The sequence below is a fragment of the Nilaparvata lugens genome, chromosome 7, assembly GCF_014356525.2.
Source record: "Nilaparvata lugens isolate BPH chromosome 7, ASM1435652v1, whole genome shotgun sequence".
Lineage (NCBI taxonomy): Eukaryota > Metazoa > Arthropoda > Insecta > Hemiptera > Delphacidae > Nilaparvata > Nilaparvata lugens.
The window spans coordinates 19,911,665-19,933,534 of NC_052510.1; the positions used below are offsets into that span (position 1 = coordinate 19,911,665).

General features: G+C 37.0%; 2 protein-coding genes across 2 annotated transcripts in view; one reads left to right on the forward strand and one right to left on the reverse strand.

Moving 5' to 3' along the window:
- Positions 1-12,510, forward strand: LOC111055609 (ribosomal protein 63, mitochondrial). Its single transcript, XM_022342839.2, has 3 exons — positions 1-615; positions 9,127-9,238; positions 12,253-12,510. Exons 1-3 carry the CDS (start codon positions 518-520, stop codon positions 12,415-12,417), a joined length of 375 nt encoding a protein of 124 aa, XP_022198531.1. The 5' UTR covers positions 1-517; the 3' UTR covers positions 12,418-12,510.
- Positions 12,511-12,955: 445 nt separating this feature from the next.
- The window catches only part of LOC111055640 (RNA polymerase II-associated factor 1 homolog), a 29,075-nt gene continuing 20,160 nt past the window's right edge, over positions 12,956-21,870 (reverse strand). The window contains exons 6-10 of the mRNA XM_039432302.1: positions 20,822-20,925; positions 17,879-18,121; positions 16,689-16,915; positions 15,667-15,777; positions 12,956-15,012 (exon numbers count right to left, since the gene is read on the reverse strand). Coding sequence (XP_039288236.1) covers positions 14,405-15,012; positions 15,667-15,777; positions 16,689-16,915; positions 17,879-18,121; positions 20,822-20,925 — 1,293 coding nt within the window. The 3' untranslated portion in view covers positions 12,956-14,404. The remainder of the gene's footprint in view (positions 15,013-15,666; positions 15,778-16,688; positions 16,916-17,878; positions 18,122-20,821; positions 20,926-21,870) is intronic.

Consider the following 21,870-nt stretch of genomic DNA (forward strand, 5'->3'; position numbering starts at 1 on the left):
CTGCTAAGAAAAAAGTTGGCAATATTTGTAAAAAAGCATCTTTACAGTTTTAGATAAATCTGAAAAATAAAAATATTTTGTATTGATTGAACAAGAAAAACTCAAGTCACTACTTTTTTTCAATTTGATGATATAATTTGAATTTATCGATACTCCAAACAATACAATTCAAGTTTTCAAAAATTCAAATTTCAATACTATAGTATGATAAACATGTTCAATAGAATCTTTTAAAACAATATTAATAATTTGCTAGAATTAAGTCTATTATCTTGTTTTAATCTTGTAAATGGATCAAAGCAAAAAGATCTAGATCACATATCGATATTTTCTCAATATTTTCTTTTCGTTGTTCGACTGTTTTTAACATAACCTTAAAAAAAAGACTAGTTTAGTTGTGTTTCAACTACCAAGTACTGTTTTCGTTCAGTAAAAGTAAATGTTTAATAATAAGTAGAATAACTTAACTTGAAACTACACATTATTTACAGGCTTTTTTAATTGTTGCAATAACAATATGCGATTGTCTCTGTCATTTTTCTATCATGAATTTAGTAAACCAAAGAACCGATTACCTTTGGGCTTTAAGGGCCCTAAAGGAAATATCTACAAAGGGTAAGTTTATTTTGTCCATTTTTTATTTAATGTAAACCAATTTCTAACAAATAATGTGTACGTCCAGTGCCAAAATACATGTCATCAAATTTATGGTTGTGATCGCTTTAGTATGTTATTTTGAGCACAGAATCACAAAAAATGAACGGCGCTCACTATTGTTTTTAAAATAAACTAAGTTCAAAGTAGCACAATTTTACATGCATTTAACCTATAGATAGCAGCCATAAGTAGCTAAGGTGAGGGACAGCTTTAGGCTAGAAAAAACTTTAGGTTAGAAAAGTTTTGGTTAGGAAAAGCTTTGGGTTAGAATGACTTAGATTAGGTATATCATAATTTGATTATTTCGATAATCAAAATGGCTGCTACTTATAGGTTAAATGCATGTAAAAGTGCTACTTTGAACTTTTTCTATTTTAAAAACAATAGTGACCGCCGTTTAATTTTTTGATTTTGGGCTCAAAATAACATACTAAATCGATCTCAACCAAAAATTTGATGACAGGTATTTTGGCACTGGAACAATAACTTAAACCCAAAAGTACTTCCTATTTTGCAATGCCATAATGTAGTCTTCTTTCTATTCTTCTTTCTTCTATCTCAATTGTTGAGAAACAACCAAATGAGCCTCGGACGGATTGGAATAAAAGGAAAAAAATTAGGAAACGCAACGACTTGAATATTGGACTTGGAACTTGGAATGTCAGAACATTGTATAGAGGCGGTGCCTTGAAGGAAGTGTTTCAAATAATGGAGGGATGTAAAATATCACTTTTGGCTGTGCAAGAATTAAGATGGACTGGAAACGGAATATTTGACACTAAAGAGGGTACGATTCTTTATAGTGGAAATAAAGATGGGAGACATGAGTTTGGAGTGGGATTCATAGTCAAGAAAGTGTTCAAGCATAACATTCTGGATTTTAAAGCAATAGACGAGCGTATATGTACATTACGAATTAAGGCAAAGTTTTTTAATTTGTCAATCATAAACATACATGCAGAAACAGAAGATAAAGATGATGAAATAAAGGAACAGTTCTATTCCAAACTAGAGAGTATATATGATAGTCTCCCATCAAATGACATAAAGATAGTCATTGGAGATATGAATGCAAAAGTGGGTAGGGAAGATCGCTGGAAAGATATTGTTGGATCAAACAGTCTTCATACAGTTAGCAATGACAATGGAAGGAGAGTTGTAGAATTTGCAACATCCAGAAGCATGGTGGTTGCGTCAACACAACACCCTAGAAAAAACATCCACAAACAAACATGGGTGTCTCCAGATGGCAGAACCTTCAACCAGATTGATCACGTCATTGTTGCTGTTTCTGTTGTATGTGAACCAATTACCAAAAGAGTTAAAAGATCACAGAGCTCTGTTGTTTGCTGATGACACATCGCTTATCTTTAACAATTATTTATTAGATAGTCTAGAAATAAATGCTTTTACTGGAGTACAGTCAATTGTCCAATTCTTGAAGCAAAGGCAATTAACAATAAATAGTAAGAAATGTCAATTCCTACAATTCAAAAGTAAATATAATTCAGTAGAGGATAGAGAAATAAATGTGTTTGTAGAGGAAAATGAATTAGACCAAGAAGAGAAAGTAGCATTCTTGGGAATTTTATTGGACAGGAAATTAACATGGCATCCTTACATTGAGAGGATATGTAATAAGATATCATCTGGAGTATTTGTCCTGCGGCAGCTTGCTAGGCTGAATGATAAAAAACTACTGTTAACTGCTTACCATGGACTTATACTATCTCATATTAGGTATGCTATTTTAGTATGGGGTAATTCATCTCAACAAAATATGGACAGGGTGTTTAAGATTCAAAAGAAGGCACTCAGATGTATAGAGAAAGTGAATAGGTTAGACTCTTGTAGGCCTTTATTTAAAAAGCTTGGTCTATTAACTGTGCCATCTTTGTATGTATATGAAGTTGTAATGCATGTGAAAACGAGTGGTGTGATCCAGAATTCAGATGTTCATGAGTATAATACGCGAAGCAGAGCAGATTATCATATAATGGGTCACAATAGTAGGTTATTTGAACAAAAACCAGATTATATTGGTAGGAAATTTTATAACAAGCTACCTCAAATCTTGAAAAGTAATGATGATTTGAAGATTTTCAAAAAACAAATTAAAAAATATTTAGTTGATAGAGCTTTTTATAGTGTACAAGAATTCCTTTCAAACCTAAACTAGGTTGAACTACTTAGTGTTAGAATTATTATGTAGTAATATGACTTGTCTTATACTCCATGACTGGAGTCTTTAGGACGTAATCTTAATAGGAGAGGAATGTCCAGCGTCATGAATGTGCGTAGCTACAGAGGAGCGAATTGTGACTCTGACCATTATCTGGTGGGTGTGAAATTCAGATGTATTGCAGCTAAAAGCAACAGATATCAGGAACGGCCGAAGTTCGATGTCAATAAATTGCATGTGGCTCAGATAAGGAACCAGTATGAAGATACATTGAGTGGAAAAATTGAGGAAATAGAAGGATCTGGAGGTGACATGACAATAGAGGAACAATTGCGGAACGTGACAGAAGTTTTTAGTATTTAGTATTTATTTAAATAAGTCCATAAAAGGGATCACTAAAGTGAAACCCACTGGGACACGTCAAATATGTAAAAAAGAAAACAACTGCCCAGAGGCAGAAATCAAATACGAAAATAGGCACTCACCACACTGCTCTCCAACATACAGAACTCACGGAGTGAGTACAGAGGGTGATCCGTCAGCAGGCTCCTCAGAGCCCCTCGAAACCGCACCGCAGGCAGATCCCTGGCCAACAGAGGCAGCCTATTATAGAGGCTGATAGACATATGAGCCAGACCAGTCCGAGTTCTGCTCAGCCTCTGGTAGGGTAAATCCAGCCTGAGTCTACCCCTAGTCTCATATGGGTGGAAGCTCTGTCGGGTCACGAGCAACCCCACGTTTGCATGTGTTCTGCAAAGGGTATGGAGAACATAGAGGGAGAAGACGGTGAGGATCCTCTCTTTGATAAAGAGTGGGCGACAGTGGGCTAATCTACCAGCCCCACAAATAATCCTCAGGGCCCTCTTCTGGAGACGAAGGACTCGGGCGACATCTGTGGCACCACCCCAGAGGGGGAGGCCATATAAAATCACGCTCTGAAAAAAGCCAAAATAACACATTTTAAGATAATGAGGTGGCACACTGTGTTTGAGACCCCTCAGCAGGAAAACCACTCTGCTCAACCTGGCGCAAACTGTCTCAATGTGCTCGCCCCATGAGAGCTTCCTGTCAAGGGTAAACCCTAACAGTTTGACAGGCGCAAAATTGTATTCATTCCCATTTCTGAGACTGAACACAATAGACTGAGTTTTGTCTTCATTGAGGAGGAAGCGATTGGCAGAGAACCAGTCCGATGCAAATGCTCCAGTCTCCACCATAGCTGCCCTCAGTCCTCCCATCTCACGACCAGCATTGAAGAAGGTGGTGTCATCTGCATAACAGACAACGCACCTGCCATCCACCTGAGCTATATCGTTAACTGAAATAAGAAACAACAGAGGCCCCAGGACAGAGCCCTGAGGCACTCCACAGTCAACACAATCCCTGATCTCAGAGAGAACTCCCTTAGCCAGCACCGCCTGTCTGCGACCCCCCAGGTAGGCCTGAATCAGTTTGAGAGGAGACGGTCCCACACCATAATGCCTAAGCTTGTCCACGAGAATAGCATGATCCATTGTATCAAAGGCCTTGCTGAGATCACACAAGGTGAGCCCAGCAAGTCCACGTGCCTCAAAGCAATCAAATATCTTGGAAAGCAGGAAATCTACTGCATCAGTGGTGGATCTATTTTTCCTGAAACCAAACTGGGTGGTCGCAAACAGGCCGCACTGGTCACAATAAGCAAGGAGCTGCTCAGCAATAAGAATTTCAAAAATCTTCGATATAATAGGCAGGATGGATATAGGCCTATAGTTAGTAGGATCATGCCTATCACCCTTCTTAAAGACAGGCACTGTCTTAGAAATTTTAAGTTGAGAAGGAAATACAGACTGCTGGAAACACAGATTAATACAAACAGTCAGGGGAGAGACAATAAGAGCTAGTACATCCTTAATAGTAGCACTGGTCATACCATAAATGTCTTTACTAGCCGAGTTGCTCAAACAGTTCACAACTCGAGTGACATCATCACAAGTAATACGGCGCCAGGTCAACAGCCGAAGAGCGGGGGGCCGAACCGAAGCCGAGAGCAGATCCGCCGCCACCACAGGGGAAGCTCGGATCCCCTCGCAGATACCGCGAATAGAGCTGGTCCACGCGTCGTGAAGATCATCCGCAGATACCGGAACAGCACCAGGAGCTGGTACACCCGCAGCGGCCCTGATGATACCCCAGGCAGCTTTACACCTATTGGGTGCCCGGTCAATCAGCTCAGAGTTGTAGCGCATCCTGGCCGCACGAGCAGCCCGCTGGTATGATCTCCTCAGTCCCATGTAGGTCCGTTTAGAGGACAGGAGTCGATCAGCCCGAAACCGCTCATACGCCATAAGAACCAGGTCTCTCAAGTCAAGAAGGTCGTCCGTAATCCACAGTGCACCACGTTTACCAGGCCTTCCAGAGAGGAAACGTTTTAGTGGAAAGCAGTTGTTGAAGCCAGTCAGGAGTCTATCAAAAAACGCCGTGAAATTGGGCTGTGCATCAGGATGATCCTTCAGAAAGCTCCAGTCAATCAGAGTCAGATAATGCAGAAAACGCTCGCGTCCACCCTGTGTGATGGGTCGCACCCAAGTGAGTCGATCACGCCCTGCAGGTATAGAGGCAGGGTAGGTGGAAGTTGGCAATTCCACATTGCAGCCGAGTGCCAGGTGGTCACTGAGGAGAGGATTTACAATTGAACAACTAATGTTATTGCCAATGTTCAGATTAGTAATCACATTATCGAGGCAAGCATCAAATCTAGTGGGCTGCCAGTTAGCCACATAGAGGTCCAGAGATCTCAATAGGTTAACAAACTCCCTTGTCCTGTGGTCAGCCTTCAACACGTCAATGTTGAAGTCACCGCCAACAATTATGTTAAAACCTGGATTTAGGCTAGCTAGCTGAACAACAAGTCCCTCAAGTGAGTTGAAAAAAAATTTGAAGGCAACCAGCTGGTGACCGATAGACTGTAATAATTGTATGAAATATTCAGAAAGGCATCGAATAGAATAATCAGAACAAAAAAGAGAGCGTATCATAATAGAATGGTGGAGAGAATTGAGAAGAACTTCCTGGAGAATGAGACACACCAAGCATACAAAGAGATCAACGTTTTTAAGAAGGGATATAAACCTCATACAGTGTTATGCAAAAACAAGGATGGAGAGGTGATTGGAGATGAAGAGGGGATAAAGGAGATATGGAATACACATTTCAGTGAACTGTTGAACCAGGCTGACCCACGAATGGTACAGAACGAAGATGCTAGACTGAATGAATGCCAGGAAAATATGGCTGGTACTGAAGCTCCAACCCTAGAAGAAATCTTGGAAGCCACTAAAATATTAAGAAATAATAAAGCGCCAGGAACAGATGGAATACCAGGTGAGCTTTGAAAATATGGAGGAATACAAATGGGGAGACGGCTGCACAGACTCATTGCGCAAATATGGTATGAAGAACAACTCCCAGAGGAGTGGAAAAAGAACATAATATTATGTCCTATCCATAAAAAAGGAGACAAACTCAATTGCCAAAACTATAGAGGTATTTATCTCCTAAACACGCTCTATAAAATATTCACCAAAGTGCTGAAGATGAAGCTTGGAGTTCATGTGGAAAATATAATTGGAGAGTACCAGGCAGGATTCCGACCGGGCAGATCAACCACAGATCAGTTATTCACTCTCAGGCAGATAACGGAAAAATTCTGGGAAAACAACATAGATCTGTATGCAATGTTTGTTGATTTTAGACAGGCCTATGACAGCATTGTTAGAGAGAAGCTGTACTCAATTATGCTGGACTTCAATATACCATCAAAACTGGTGAGACTAGTCAGAGCCACTATGGAAAATACTGTATGTCAAGTTAGAGTGGCAGGAGAGCTCACAGACTGTTTCGGGGTGGCGCGTGGCTTGAAGCAGGGAGATGGATTGGCACCAATTCTCTTCAATTTGGCCCTAGAGCACGCTATTAGGAGGACTTCAGTGGATAGGAGTGGCACATTGATGATCAAGTCAACACAAATACTTGGATATGCGGATGATATAGGCATACTTGGAAGGTCTCTTGCAGCCGTGAAAAACATAGCATTGGAGTTGGAGCAAAGCGCATCAGAAGTTGGTCTGGAGATCAATGTCAACAAAACTAAAGTATTCAACCAATCAAGACATAACAGGAATCGGCTTGGGCCATTTCTGGAGTGTGGTGGGAAGAATTACCAAGTAGTTGACAATTTCACGTACTTAGGAAGTTGTGTGACCAATTGTAATGAGGAGCAAAATGAAATTCAAAAACGTATCCTTGCCGCCAATCGCACATTTTTCTCATTACTGAGCATACTCAAGAATAAAAATGTACACCGTATATGTAAAATAAAGCTCTATAAGAGTATAATAAGAACGGTGGTTTGCTACGGTAGTGAAGCTTGGACCATCACAGCCAGAACAGCGGGTATCTTGGATGTGTTTGAGAGAAAAATTCTGTGAGAGAAAAATTCTGAGAAGAATCTATGGACCGGTTTGCGAGGATGGACAATGGCGCATACGTACGAATACTGAATTTAAAGAGCTTTATGCAGAGCCCCAATTATCGGCCCACATAAAATTGATGCGCCTCCGATGGGCAGGGCATGTGAAAGAATGCCTGAAACACGAGTGCCAAGGTTAGTTGGTCAGCCTGGAGGAAGACGACCTGTAGGGAGACCAAGGGAGCGATGGGAGGATAGAGTGCAAAAAGATGCTAATGAAATGTTACAATTAAGGGGATGGAAGAGAGCGGCGTTAGATAGAGATGGATGGAGGCGTATTTTGGTTGAGGCCAGAGCCCGATTTGGGCTGTAGCGCCATTGGAGAGAGAGAGAGAGAGAGAGTCTTCTTTCTATGTACTATTCTGTTGGAAATTGAATATAGCCTAATGTTATGTTTGCTTAGGCTTACATACTATCCTAAATTGCTTCAATTTACTGTTTATTTTTCTAAAGGTCAAATTTCAATCACTCAAAACTGTTTGTAACTTTTTCATCATGCTATTAAACTTGCATTAAAAGAGAGGAAGATACAAAATCACTCTAAGGCGGAATCCACAAATTTTCGTGGATTGCAGTGTTTGTTTAAATTTATGATGCCAAACCAAATGGACATGGGAGCAGCATGTTGAGACACTGTATTCAGTATTCAGCAGTCTCCATCCATGACCAGCCCTTGCTGGATAGATTGCGTCATAAAAAATGAAACTTAAAACTTGATAACTAGACTGAGATCAAGATGGGAGGCCAGTAATAGATCTCAGAAAACCTTGGATTGACTCATCATCCAGGGAGTAGAGAGCCAGACTCACAAGCTTCTCACGAAGTGCCTTCTTGAAGATTTTTTCCTCCTGTTCACGGAAATACACCGGCATCCTGTTGTAAATCTCAAGTACACGGACAGGGAAGCTATTATGAGATCGAGTCAGTCTGGCCTGAGGCAAATTGATGTCATTCCTCCTCCTTGTGTTGTGACTATGTACATGTCCTCTCTGCTGAAAGGTGTGATGTCCTCTTCTCAACAGTAACAGGGAACTAAAGAGATACTGGCTATAGACCGTACATATCTCATTCGCATGCTGAGGGGTCATGTTTCTTTAGAATACCTGGTTACAGAATACCATGGCCTTTTCCACAGCCATATCAATATTATGGCATTGTGCTTTAGGTCATGCTGGCGACTGCAGAAAAATCCTTCTATTACTAAAGAAGGATCTCCGGAACATCACCTTGTCCCAACAACTGAAACTCTGTGCGCAAATCTTTAGGAAACCAAAGATTATGACCGTAGGCTATATTCAGTATTTGTTTAGTTTGCTGTTACTGTTGAGAAGAGTGTTGCATACCTTTCAGCAAAGAGGACATGTACACAGCCACATCACAGGAAGGAGGATTGATATAAATTTGCCTGATGACAGACTGACTTGATTACAAAATAGCTTGAGATTTGCCACAGGATGCCGGTGTATTTCCGAGTGCAGGAGTTGAAAATCTTCGAGAGGGCACTTCGTGAGAGGCTTGTGAGTCTGGCACTCTACTTCCTGGATGCTGATGCAATACAATGTTTTTTGAGATCTATGACTGACCTCTCATCTTAATCTTAGTTTTTTGATTAAGTTTTACATTTTGACGCAATCTATCCTGCAAATGATGTTTATGTATGGAGATTACTAAATTACTGAAAGATTAATGTTTCAAGTGCACAGAAATTGTCAAGTCTGTTGTAAGTTTATATTAAATGCTCAGGTCATCTCACAATTATATCTTTATTTCTTTTTAGAAAGCACCGAATAGTAAGAAAGGTTACGAATGAAGGTGTGAAAGATTTGGAAGAGAACATTAAAATTGAAGAGAAGAATATGTATTTCCTGAGACATCCGTACTTGACATTTGTAAGTTAATTTTTATTCTTATACAATATTTATAAATAGAAATAAATAAATAAATAAAATTAGTAATCCTGGATTGTACTACGATGTGGATAATAATATAAGTGAGAGAGTAATGTATGTTCTATTGATTATTTATAAATTAGGTCCGTATTGTTGGCTTATAAATACAGAGTGAACCCCCCTGGACCCCTCCTCATCAAGTTATGAGATGCCACTCATGGTGATTAAAGTAGACAAGCTACCGTACTCTTCTTCTTCTTCTTCTTCTTCTTCTTCTTCAGCTTATTCCCGTTTCTATAGGGAGTCGCTGTTTCTGGTCAGCCGCCTCCAAACACCTCTGTCCTCATATTCACCGCCATCCAGCTCCATTCCCCTGCCCCACAAATCCCCCTTCACACAATTCCTCCATTGTCCCCTCGGCCTTCTCCACCCTCTTCTACCATCTACTATCATATCAGAGATTCTATTTCCCAGGTATTGTCTGATGTTAAATGTGAACAAAGATATTAAACCTTTTTCACCCCTTAATGCAATAAAGCAATTTCGCCGATGTCTTCCTTTCCATTGAAAACCATGTACTCAGTTTTCTTACGGCTTATCTTTAGCCCCCTGTCCACAGTATACATACAGTATGGAAACTTAGCTAGTACCCTGGCGCAAAAATCCGCCATCTTGTTAGGAAGCTCCGCATTGTAATAGTATTGATGGGAGGTTCGGATCACTTTAATGATCCGGATCAATTGATCTCGTTCGCTGCCACGAGCCAATCAGAAGACCAGGATTGGAACTTCCTAAGGTCACGTGACTTGTCTAGTATTTAAAAGCATTGGTTGGATAGGCGTTTGATTGACATTTTCCATTCTGTACCTATTCTGTGCCCTGTCGTCCAGTTCCTTCCTGGATGCCTGTAGTTTCCTTTCTACCCCATCTCTGTTGTCATCAATCAGGACTATGTCGTCCGTAAACAGGATATTCCAAGGGGATGATTCTATAATGTTCTGGCCCAAAACGTCCATTATAAGATCAAAGATGTAAGGGCTGAGAGAGGATTCTTGGTCTAGTCCAACTGCCACAGAAAATTGCTCACATTCGATCTTGCTTGTGTTGCTGCTCCCTCATATATGTCATACACTAATCTTACATACTTTTCCGATACGTTCCTCTCTCTCAGACCTTTTACAAGCTATTCTATAACATCTATCTCAGTAAATACAGAACTAACCAATAAACATATCTCAGAGTCTGACCTCACTCTTCAGTAGAGTGCATCCAACCTCAGTTAGTGTTTCCCTAGTTTAGTTTAGGTGGATGCTTTGTCTTGTCACAAGCTCATCCGAAATTCAGAGTTTATGGAAAATAAAATAAGTACTTTTCTATCAAAAATATCACGTCACTGGGAAAGTCTATTTGCTCCATAAACTAAGAGTCCTAAAGGCCCTCTTCTAAGTACGCAGGAACAACAATTAAAGTAAAATTCATGCGAAATTCCACTCTGGAAAAAGTTTCAAGCAGAAAAAGCGCACTTTTAAGCATTCAACAAATCGCTTAATGTACTCACTTAGGACAAATAAAAATATGTATATAGCCTAAATAATTTTAGGCCGAATATAAGATACTGCATTTTATCTTCTCTGGAAGGAAGAGTTTTGCAGAACACTATAGTGAGGTCCACGTTATAATGGCAGTGTTTGATTAGCAATGGTATTGCTATCCTTGTCTATCATTCAACAAAACGGATAGCGCTATCTCTTTCTCGCTTTGCTCTGTTGCCAGATCGTCTTTTAACAACGTAGAATTAATAATTTTTTAACAAAATAATACATATTAATTATGTAAATTCATTATGAAATTATTGAAATATATAATTTATAATTTCTTGCTTAATAAAATATAATTGATTATTTCAAACTAGAATGAACAGTTAATATTACATCAATAAACCTGTATCAGCTACCGTCTACACAAGTCAGAGGATCGTCAATGTTGTTCTCCTATCTTTCTCCACTGCCATTATAACGTGGACCTCACTATAATCTGAGGAAAACCTCCAACATACAAGTGCTATTTTTTTCAACCTCCGATTACATAGTTATCATAAGTCAGCCATGCTGTAGGGGGGGGGGGGGTTCACAGAGCTGAACAGTGTGTTCTATTCACCAAACGCACTGTGATCGTTGCGGCCAAATCAACAATTTTTATGAGTTATAGATCCAGAAACATGGCCGTCTCCATTCAGTCTCCCACCAAGTGATAGTTACATAGCGTTATTCGTTGTTTGCCTGCACTAGGCAATAGATCTTCATACTTCTCTCCTTAGTCATGACCAGAGGTCTGGAAGTGGACCCGACTTGGTCAATGTAATAGGATTGACTTATAAATTGAGTCAGAAATAACACTTATTAACGTTTGTTCACCTAGTCTAAATATAAAACAATAAAAAAATATAGTTTTACACGTTTTTCAAGATGGTCCGCCAGTAAAAACATGATTCACGATGTCCGATTTACCGAAGAATGATTCACGTTTACGCAGGGAACTTTATGAGTGATGAATATTGGTGTCGAAAAATTGAAGACTTCAATTGAAATGCCTTCTGGATACTTGTGATCCACGACTCGGCCTCACAGTTATGGTGCAACCAGCTTCTTCAGAAAATCAAATGAGATATTTCTATATACTATATCAGCTGCCTTACAACCAGACTTGGTCACTATACCTTTTCCCCAAACTCAAGAATAAGAATGACTTTGAGAACAGAGACATAGTCCACTTAAACTCATATTCACTTAAACATCATCTTATTAACTAGATTTTAGTAGGCTGGCCGGCCCACTATAATAGATGCCTCAATCTTTACCGCGCAATTATGTTGAAGAATATCGTATAACGTGTAAGAAACTTGAAGTGTTATAATTATTCTTTTATATAAATTAAAAAGTGACCCTCGTAGCTGTCCTCGGTGCTTTAATCTCAATCATCCCAGTCTCACAAACCTGGATTTCAATTTGTTTCAGGAGCAATCGAAAGGCCATGCCCAACATTTCGACAAGACCGTTAAATGGCTGAAGAGCTTCCAAGTGAGAACCGACGAGAAGTTCTCATCGAAACGAGGCCGAGAAGTTACTCAGTATCTTAACAAATTCATGAGTCGATCAGAGGATTGGGATAGAATAGAATAATCATAGTTATTATACTTTCAACACAGATGTTTGATGTTAGTAGTTTTTGTTTGTACCAATTTATTTCAGTAAATTACTATTAGGAATCCTTCATCTTTGTGTCTTATTTTTGTTAATGATTGTCCCATAAATTTCTACAGAATTTCATTAATGCTGTGTGATTAAATGCAATTCACTGCAATATTATTTATATTAATGGTTTTAGTTCGGAATATGGGGACCTATTCCAAAAATTCATTGAAAAGTTCACATATTTGAACAATTTATTTTCAAAGGTTCATCCGTTTATGAAACACGTTCTCGGGTCCTTTCTCTTGCAAATAGCTATCACATAAAAGGTTACCGTTATAAAGTACACCATTTTATCTACAAGAATCTAAAATGGTAATATATTTTGTCGCTAAAGCTTGAAGAAAAATTCCATCAAGTTTTAGGTTTTTTCCACTCTAAGGAAATGTTTGACAAACATGATTTTTATAATTTTGATTTAAAATGTAAAAATAGTTGTTGAAGGAGATGGGAAAAAATAAAATCAGCATTCCATTTTAAAGATTATAGGAAATAAAAAGTAGTTTATTGCATTCAAAACTGTACAAGTAAAAGTTACATTGAAAAAGATAGAGAAAAACTCAATGATGATAACCAATTTCCAATAATAATTATTCATACAACAGTGATCGATTTGAAGTGAGCTGAGAACTGTGTGGAGTTGATGCCCCTTCCATCAGAACAATGAAAATAAGTTGTTGATATGAAAATAATATCTTGGATGAATGATAACATTATGATGTGAAACGGCAGGTTGCAAATCGCTAAACAGAACAGTTTCCAGCGTTCATTTGAGCCTCCAAATTATCGATACAGGGACTAGAACTTTGTCATTTTTTGTCCCTTTTTATTAAATATAGATTATCATTGAATAAAATAGTAAAGACGTAACTGAAAGCAATCACATGCCATTGAAGTACATAATGAGTGTCAAATACAATTAAAAAAAGCTGTCAATATGCCGTCAAAGCCACACCAATCTTTCAACCAGTGTATAATTTGTTATGAATATACAAAATGATTATTCATGCTATATTTTCATAGCTACGTCCGAAACATTAGACCGATAAACTACAGTAGTCTATTTATATGTATTATAGTAATATCTTTTAATGTTGAAGAAACTTTGAAAGAACACATCATCCAAGTTCAGATCAAGTAGTCAACTGCATAAGCTGTCAGTTCTAACTGGACTGAAACTAACATTGGAAACTATAAACTAAACAAAACATTTTTACAAATACATCCAAGTTCATTCTACTTTCAATTCCTACACACATTTTCCCTTGAGGCTGTGTAACAGGCTAAAAAACCTTTATACTGGTGATACTTTTCAAAGTTTTCGATTTGTATACTATCAAATTATCAAAACAAAAAGTTTCTTTCTTCTAATTATTACTTTTTGAGATACGAGCAGAATATATGATCAAGTTTTTGAAACCAATCATTTCAATTTCAGTAGTTTTAATTCATAAAATTTTGAGGAAAATATTCTTGTTGAATATAATGTTTTTTCAAGAATAAAGAATGTTATTTGCCGTAAAACTTAAAAAGCAATAAGCATCGTCAAACAATGAAACAATTTATAATAAAATAATTATAATACAAACTCTGTCCTAATTCAATAAGAGTTATTTTTTGTAATTTAATAGCTTCCTCAAAAATTTATATTTTTACAGCTTGATAGTATCAAAATTGAAAAATGCCACAAGTGAAATGTTTTTTAGCCGGTAGTACAGCCTTAGGAGGAACCTCCAATGAATTATTGTTATTTCATATCAAGTCGGTCAACCCAACTCAATATCAACAACTTGTTTACTCAATATCTGAACTGAAATCTGACGAAACAACTGAAAAAGGAAAGCCAAAATTGTTGGTAAAATTAATTCCTCTTACACTCTAATGAATGTAGTATATTGCATTATTATTTTTGTGGATGTCAATTAGCATCACTATCACTAGCACTTGCACTTCCGCTACTACTGCCACTGCCAGACCCGGATCCAGAAGCACTCTGCGACCGGGATCGCGACGGAGACTTGGACTGCGATCGCGACCGCGACCGAGCAGTCGCTGGCGACCCGGCCGCCTCGGACGCCGCTTCAGACGCGGCAGGCGACGCCGAACGCGAACGCGACTTGGACAACGACCTCGAAGCCGATCTAGATCGGGATTTAGACTTGGACCTGGACCTTGATCTCGATTTAGACTTTGATCTAGATCTAGATTTGGATTTTGATCTAGACCTCGATCTTGACTTCGATTTTGATCTGGATCTAGATCTTGATTTGGACTTCGACTTGGATCTCGATCTTGACTTCGATCTAGACCTAGATCTCGATTTAGACTTCGATCTAGATTTTGATCTCGATTTGGACTTTGATCTAGACCTCGATCTCGACTTTGATTTTGATCTCGACCTTGATCTAGATTTCGATCGTGATGCAGATGAACTGCGCGATCGTGATTTCGAAGATGCAGATGATGCAGCGTCATCTTTGTCTTCTTTCTCCTCGTTGTCACTTCCACTCTGTCGCCGTTTGCGCCCTAAAACAAAAGTATATTTTTCAAAATAGAATTATAGTTTGATTGAATGAAAGCTAGCAATTGCTAGTTCTAAGTGGTAATTTTCATGCTTGGATTCGAGTCAGCTGTATAATCTTATTTGTAGAGCTAGAACTAATGACTAGGTGCTAGTCACTAGATTCTAGTTTTTATTCAATCAACCCAATATCTAACTAAAATGAATGAAGAATGAAACAAAATCCATGAAGCTAACTGATTAAAGTACTGATAGAAATAAGTATCTCCATGACTGTTTTATTATCAATTTAAAAACTATTCCAAATTTTCATTCCTTTTAAAATTGCACAGAAAATTGAATTGTATAAATACGTTTTAAATTGAATAATAAAGTTATTCTGCATCTATCTTGAATATTACATTGACATTATTAGATACAGAATACTTGGTTAGGTTAAAATGTTGAACTTTTAATTATTGGACAACATCTGCATACAATCCCTAATATAAATCGTATTCGAATTATAATTATTTATTAGTATGAAGGGGATTAGTATACTTCAAATGTAACAATCTTTCATTGAAATTCTAAATATTAAGCAAAGCATGATTGAATCATATTTTTCATATATATTATATTCGATTTAAATGAAATAATAGAAGAGTAGGCCTACTCACCTCTTTCGTTGTCACTTTTATCACTTTGTTCATCATTTTTGTCTTGTTTATCATCATCTTCTTTTTCACTGCCACTACCTTCATTATCGCTTTTATCATCTTTCTTGTTATCTGAAATTACAAACATATTGATATAGTCCTTCCTTAAAAGGCAACTAGTCGAAGCATGTTGTGAATTAATAAAACATATAAAATGTACTTTGGGATGTTTATTTCATTTCAATATTCATTGATTTTTGTAAACAAGATTATCAACATCTCTACACATAAGTAATAGTCATCATGCAATAATTTAATTGACTTTTTTTTGTTCTTGTGAAGGTGATGTTGTTCATTTTGGATAAAAACGACTTGAAATTTTCACATCCACTAATGTATAAGTGACAGTGGTTTTGACTAGTCGTTTTTATTCAATTTCAATTAATTTGTTTCAAAATACATTTTCAATGAAAATAGTTTACATATATTCAAAACTTTTATATCGCCTCAATTTGTTCAAGATTTTTGTTCATGTAGAAAGATTTCATACAAGAAATAAATGATGGTGGCTAATATCAATGGTAGTCCAAGGCTGGCCACTAACGGTAGGACATGCATGATACACATGTCGTCATACATTGTTGTGTCATCACAGCGAAAGGCTTCGTGCAATATGACTTGAGGTTAGATTTTTGTATTTCCGATTTGTTGTGAATTTTTTCTTCGCTGCTCTATTTGAGGTTAAATAGGATCATTATAATTTGTAATTTTCCAGTGGTTTATCTATTATATTGGTTGTTTATTTCATGTTAGAAGCCTTTCGCTGATGACGAAACATGCATGTTGTAAATGTGCATGATATACATGCATGTTGTGGATTAATAAAACATAAAGAGGTACTTAGGGATTTTTATTTGTAAAAATAAATATAAACATGCATGTCCTACCGTTAGTGGCAAGTTAAAGAGAAACTGCAAAATTATTGAAAATAATTATTGAGTAATTTCTCATGTTGGTTGAAATATAGAGACCTGTCAACTGACCTGGTTTGCTCTTATCGGTGGGTCGAGTTGTAGTCTGTATCTGCTCCTCTTCCTCTTCTTCTTCCTCGTCCTCTTCCTCTTCCTCCTCCTCGCAGGGTGGTTCCAGTTGCTTCTCCCTGTAGCGCTGCATCTTGTACTCGTTGGCCGACAGCGGAACGTGCTTCACCACCAGTCGTGTGTTGTTCACCTGCTGGCCTGGCTTCTGTCTTCTCTTATTCAAACGTACTCTGCAAAACAAAAACACGCCAATCAATTTGTGTCAGAAAAACACAGTTACATGATGCAATACAAAATAGAAACCATAAATCGAGTATCAGAAAAACTCAGTTCCCAGGGGATCTAATTTATTAGAAATGAAGCACTGTTACGTAGCTAGAAAGATATTTTACTAAATTTCAAAAAAATACAGAGAATCATATCAGTCAGTAGAAATTGATGTACAGTATACGCAAACAGTAATAAATGGTATTATAATATTGTTTGGCGTTATCACAACTAATAATTCTGCCATTTCGACTTTCCAAGTGATTAACGAACTAATAGGCAATGAGGTTTTGTGAATACTACATAGATATTTATTACAAGGGAAAACCAATGCAACAATTTTCAGCATATCCAATTTGAGCTATCAACTGGATGGAGGCCACAAACAAGATATTTTGTTGCGAAAACAACACCAACCTGTTGCACTAAACAAAACACCAAAGCTATCAGTTTATGTTGTATATGTTCATCAGTTCACATTTACAATAATACATCTTACATTAAAAACAATAAATCAATAGCTCATGCATAATACTGTATTGTAAATTTAATTTATTCATTGATTGTCTTCATTACTGGCGGAATTAGAAGACGACCAGTTCTCACCGCCACACCACTCTAAATAAGAGTTCCGCTTCCGCATACCTTTAAGTGATTTATAAAGTAAAGTAAATATAGAGTAAAGAAACTTATTTAGAACATAATTCCAAATTACCAGTTATTAAAAATTCATCTACTATTAAAAGTTTTACTTCCTTTTAAGCAAGTGGAATAATACGCATTGTACTGGGTTCTATATTTTGCATCATTCATGGAAGTTAAATCGAAGTAAGAGACTTGCCGCTAGCTCGCAGATTTACTTTGAATGATAACATAATTCCCTGATAAAAAACTGAATAAGAGACTAAACTTCAATTAATATTCACCTAGTTTCAAGCTCATTGAAGTAAACACCATCATTTCTGACGACAAAGAAGTAGTTCTCCTCGTATCCTTTGGACGCTTTGCTCTTGACGTTCCAGTTGTACTCTCGCGCCATTTTGTACTCGTACTCCTGGTCGTCGGTGTACTCAACGTTCTCCACGAAATCTTGCTTCCTTTTTTCGAGCGTTTCTGGCGTCGGCAGGAAGTAGGCTACAAACTGTTCGCCACTTTCGTCCATCACACCTCTTTTAACAAAATTAAATCAAACAATAATAATTAATAGATTTCATTCACACAAAGGATTAGGAAAGCACTACAGGTAGGGTTGAGACAAACCCAAAAAAGTTAGTATAAAAATACAGGGTGCGGCATCAAAACTTCCTTTTTTGAAATGCTCACTATTCAGTTATTTGATGACATAGCGGAGTGCTAGTAGTCACATTGAAGAGGCGTGATTTTAAAGTTTTGTTCTTGCACAGCTCAATGGCCATTATGCATTGGAACAGCGCGTAGCTTGCGCTCGCCGATGAGGCCTACTTTTGGAATGGCTGTTCAGTTGTTGCTGCACAGCACGCCTTTCTGAATCGGTTTAATAAAGCCCTATTGGCCTGTCTGTGTTCCAGACCGGAAATCAATTGTTTCGTCGTGGGTTACTACTTTTAGAAAAATAGATAGTAAAAATACAAAGATTCAAAGTTTCACGGCCCATTATTTATTTATTTATTACATTCCTTAATCACAACATCAAATTAATGATTGGGAGAGAATCAACAGGATAAACCCAAAACTGTTCCTCTCCCTAATTTTGATAAAAATAGTCCAAATGAGGTTATGAAAACACTTTTATAAAGATCACAAAAATTTACAGTCCAAATAAACATTATACTAAAAATTTTGTATTAGCTATCGTGAAGACATCGAGAGCTTCAATTTAGCTATCGCCAAGGCGTTCAGCACGCAAACATGCGTCAGCCCTTGGACTTTCTGATCGTTCTGAGAGTAGGATTCTTCTCGAAGACCTTCATTTCTATCCATACAAGATGAATATTATTCACAAAATGGCTGTTTCGAAGGAATACTTCCCAGAATGCCTTATCTCAATTAGAGGCGATTTGCAATGGCCGGCTCGATCTCCTGATTTGCCCCCGTATAATTTGTTTGTTTTTTTAAATCTCCTGTCTGTATGGACCGTCAGAAGACTCAACAAGATTTACAGAACAACATACAGGTGGATATTGCCAGAATTACGCCTCCTTGAAAGGTGATATCAAACACTAGAAATAGGTACTCTAAAGGCCGGTTTCCGAGCTCGGGATTTAGCTAAGTTCTAGACTTTAATCGGCTTTAAACTCTGGAGTCAGTAAATTGGCTTTCCGAGTCAGAACGTTAACGTAGTCGAGGACTCAAATAGACCCTGGAGTTTAGAGATCACGTTAGACCCTGGAGTTTATAATTTGAATGAAGGGCTTATAAGTTCAGGACTTGAATTAGATTCTCGCCTCTTTCCGAGTCAAGAATTTATCAACAATCGTTAAGTCCAGAACTTGAAACAGCGTGATTTTAAACCCTTGACTGAGGGTTTAAATTAAGTTCTGGACTTAAACTGAGCAAACACATCTCAGTTATTGTTTTGGAGTAAATAAATAGCCAAATTGATGTCTTAGAGATAATATTTGGGTTAGTACATCTAAATTCATAATTAATAGTTTTTAAAACAAAATTATATCAGAATTATGAGTGAAAACTAACCTTATTTTACGACTGTGACATAACATAAAAATTTCAAGAAAAATAGTACAATGATTGCCTTGGAATTTATGTTACAATATGAATGTTATTAATCAATGTTATTATTCAGCATGTTAATGAACAATAATAAATTATCATTCCAGTTTTTTGACCTTGGACTCAATATCCTACTAAAATATTTATTCCAAAATCACTGGCAAGGATCGATGATTAATAATAGCATAACGTAAAATGAAATGTTTATTCATTCATAGATTGAAAATTGAATTCATGTTTCAAATGTTAGGGTTTGCTTTGAATAGGCCTACAAATAAATCGAGACGTATTTTCACAAAATAATTGTAACAAAATAGTTTGGAGAACATGCTCATTGCTCATTTGAATAAGCCTGCTTCAATCAGCTGCCTCCCATTGCCAAAATAACAACAATATAATATAGTGAATTTCCCTCATGTTTACTGCGTTAAAGTCCTGGACTCAAATAAGTCGAGAACTCAATAGACCACACCACGGAGTTTAGAAGAGAAACCAGTGACTCAGAAAGTCGTTTTAGACCCGAGTGCTTATTTTAGTCCTGGACTCTGTAAGTCCAGAACTTATAGATCCCGAGCTCGGAAACCGGCCCAAAGTGTATCCAGAGAGGGGAACGTCACCTTCATTATATCCTCTTCAAAACTGCATGAAAAAACATTTTGAAAATAGAATACAACTTTTCTGACTCTTACAATGCGTTTTATAGTGTTGAAAAAAGTTTTGATGCCACACCCTGTACAAATCAATAAAACATGAGTAAAAAAGTTCGGTATAACAATAAGTTTAATTACTGTATTATATAAACTACCTATTTGCACAAGGATTTTTTTTAAATTGTTAATTTCGCATTTTTATAATTTGAAATTCTGAACACTGAAAATAAAGGCTTTATTTATTTATAGGTAGGGGCAAGACAATACCAAAAATATTTCACATTTGAAATTCAAAAGTACAAAGAACATAAAAAATAAGCATGTTCAATAAAACTTCTCTAATGAATAATATGAACGTCTGTTTATTGACAAATCTAGAAGAATCTAGAAGAATATCTCTAATGCCAGTTGAAATTCCATAATCTGAAATTACTTAAACGTCCAATTTGGAGTTGTCTTTATTGAAAAAATAATTTATCAAAGAGATAACCGCATTTATACTATACTGACCTGATCATGGCTTGAGACATTTCTTCTAACTGGGCTGGGAAAGGTCTGCCAACAGGAGCAGGATCCGAATCGAATATAACTTGGGCGCAGGGATATTTCCACAGCTGGAATTACAAAAAATACTCATCAACAATTAGTATCAAAAATGTCGTCCAATCAGCTTGTTGAGTACTTTTTCCAAAATTATTGAAAAGTTAATAAAATACCGTTTAGTTAGCTATCTCCTAAAGCATAATATAATTCACAAAAATCAATTTGGGTTTCAGTATAAAAAAAGTACAGTAGATGCAATATCTCTTCTAACACAGAAAATTTCAATAACAAAAATAAAACAATAGCCATATTTTTAGACCTTGCTAAAGCTTTTGACACTATTCCTCACTCAAAACTTCTGATAAAAATGGAAAAGTTGGGTATTCGAGGAATAGCCCTTGAATTATTTAAGAGCTATTTAAAAAATAGATTCCAAATGCTCAAAATTGATAATAAAACCAGCCTTGAACAACTCACTGATTACGGTCTTCCACGAGGAACAGTCTTGTCGCCGATTCTCTTCCTAATCTACATTAATGATCTTCTCAAGTTAGAATTAAAAAATGGTGTCTCAATCGCTTTTGCTGATGACACTTCATTGTTATTCAGTGAAACGAATTGGGAGGATACTAAAAAAGCAGCAGAATCCGGACTTAAAATAGTAAAATCCTGGTTTGATGAGCATATATTAACATAGAACATAGAAAAAAGTAATGTCATGTCTTTCTCTCCAAATTCTATAGGCCAGCCGCAAGGTTTGGATTCCATTAAAATCCATAATGTAAATTGCAACGAATCTGATTGGATGAATTGTACATGCTCAAAGCTTAATAGAGAACATCGTGTTAAATATTTGGGTGTAATGATTGATCAACATTTGCGTTGGGATGTTCACATCAATAGTACATGTAACAAACTCAGACATTGGATAAGTAAATTCCGTAATATCAGCCAAGTTGGTAATAAAAAAATCTCAAGACTCATATATTTTGCCTACATTCAATCATTTCTGCAAT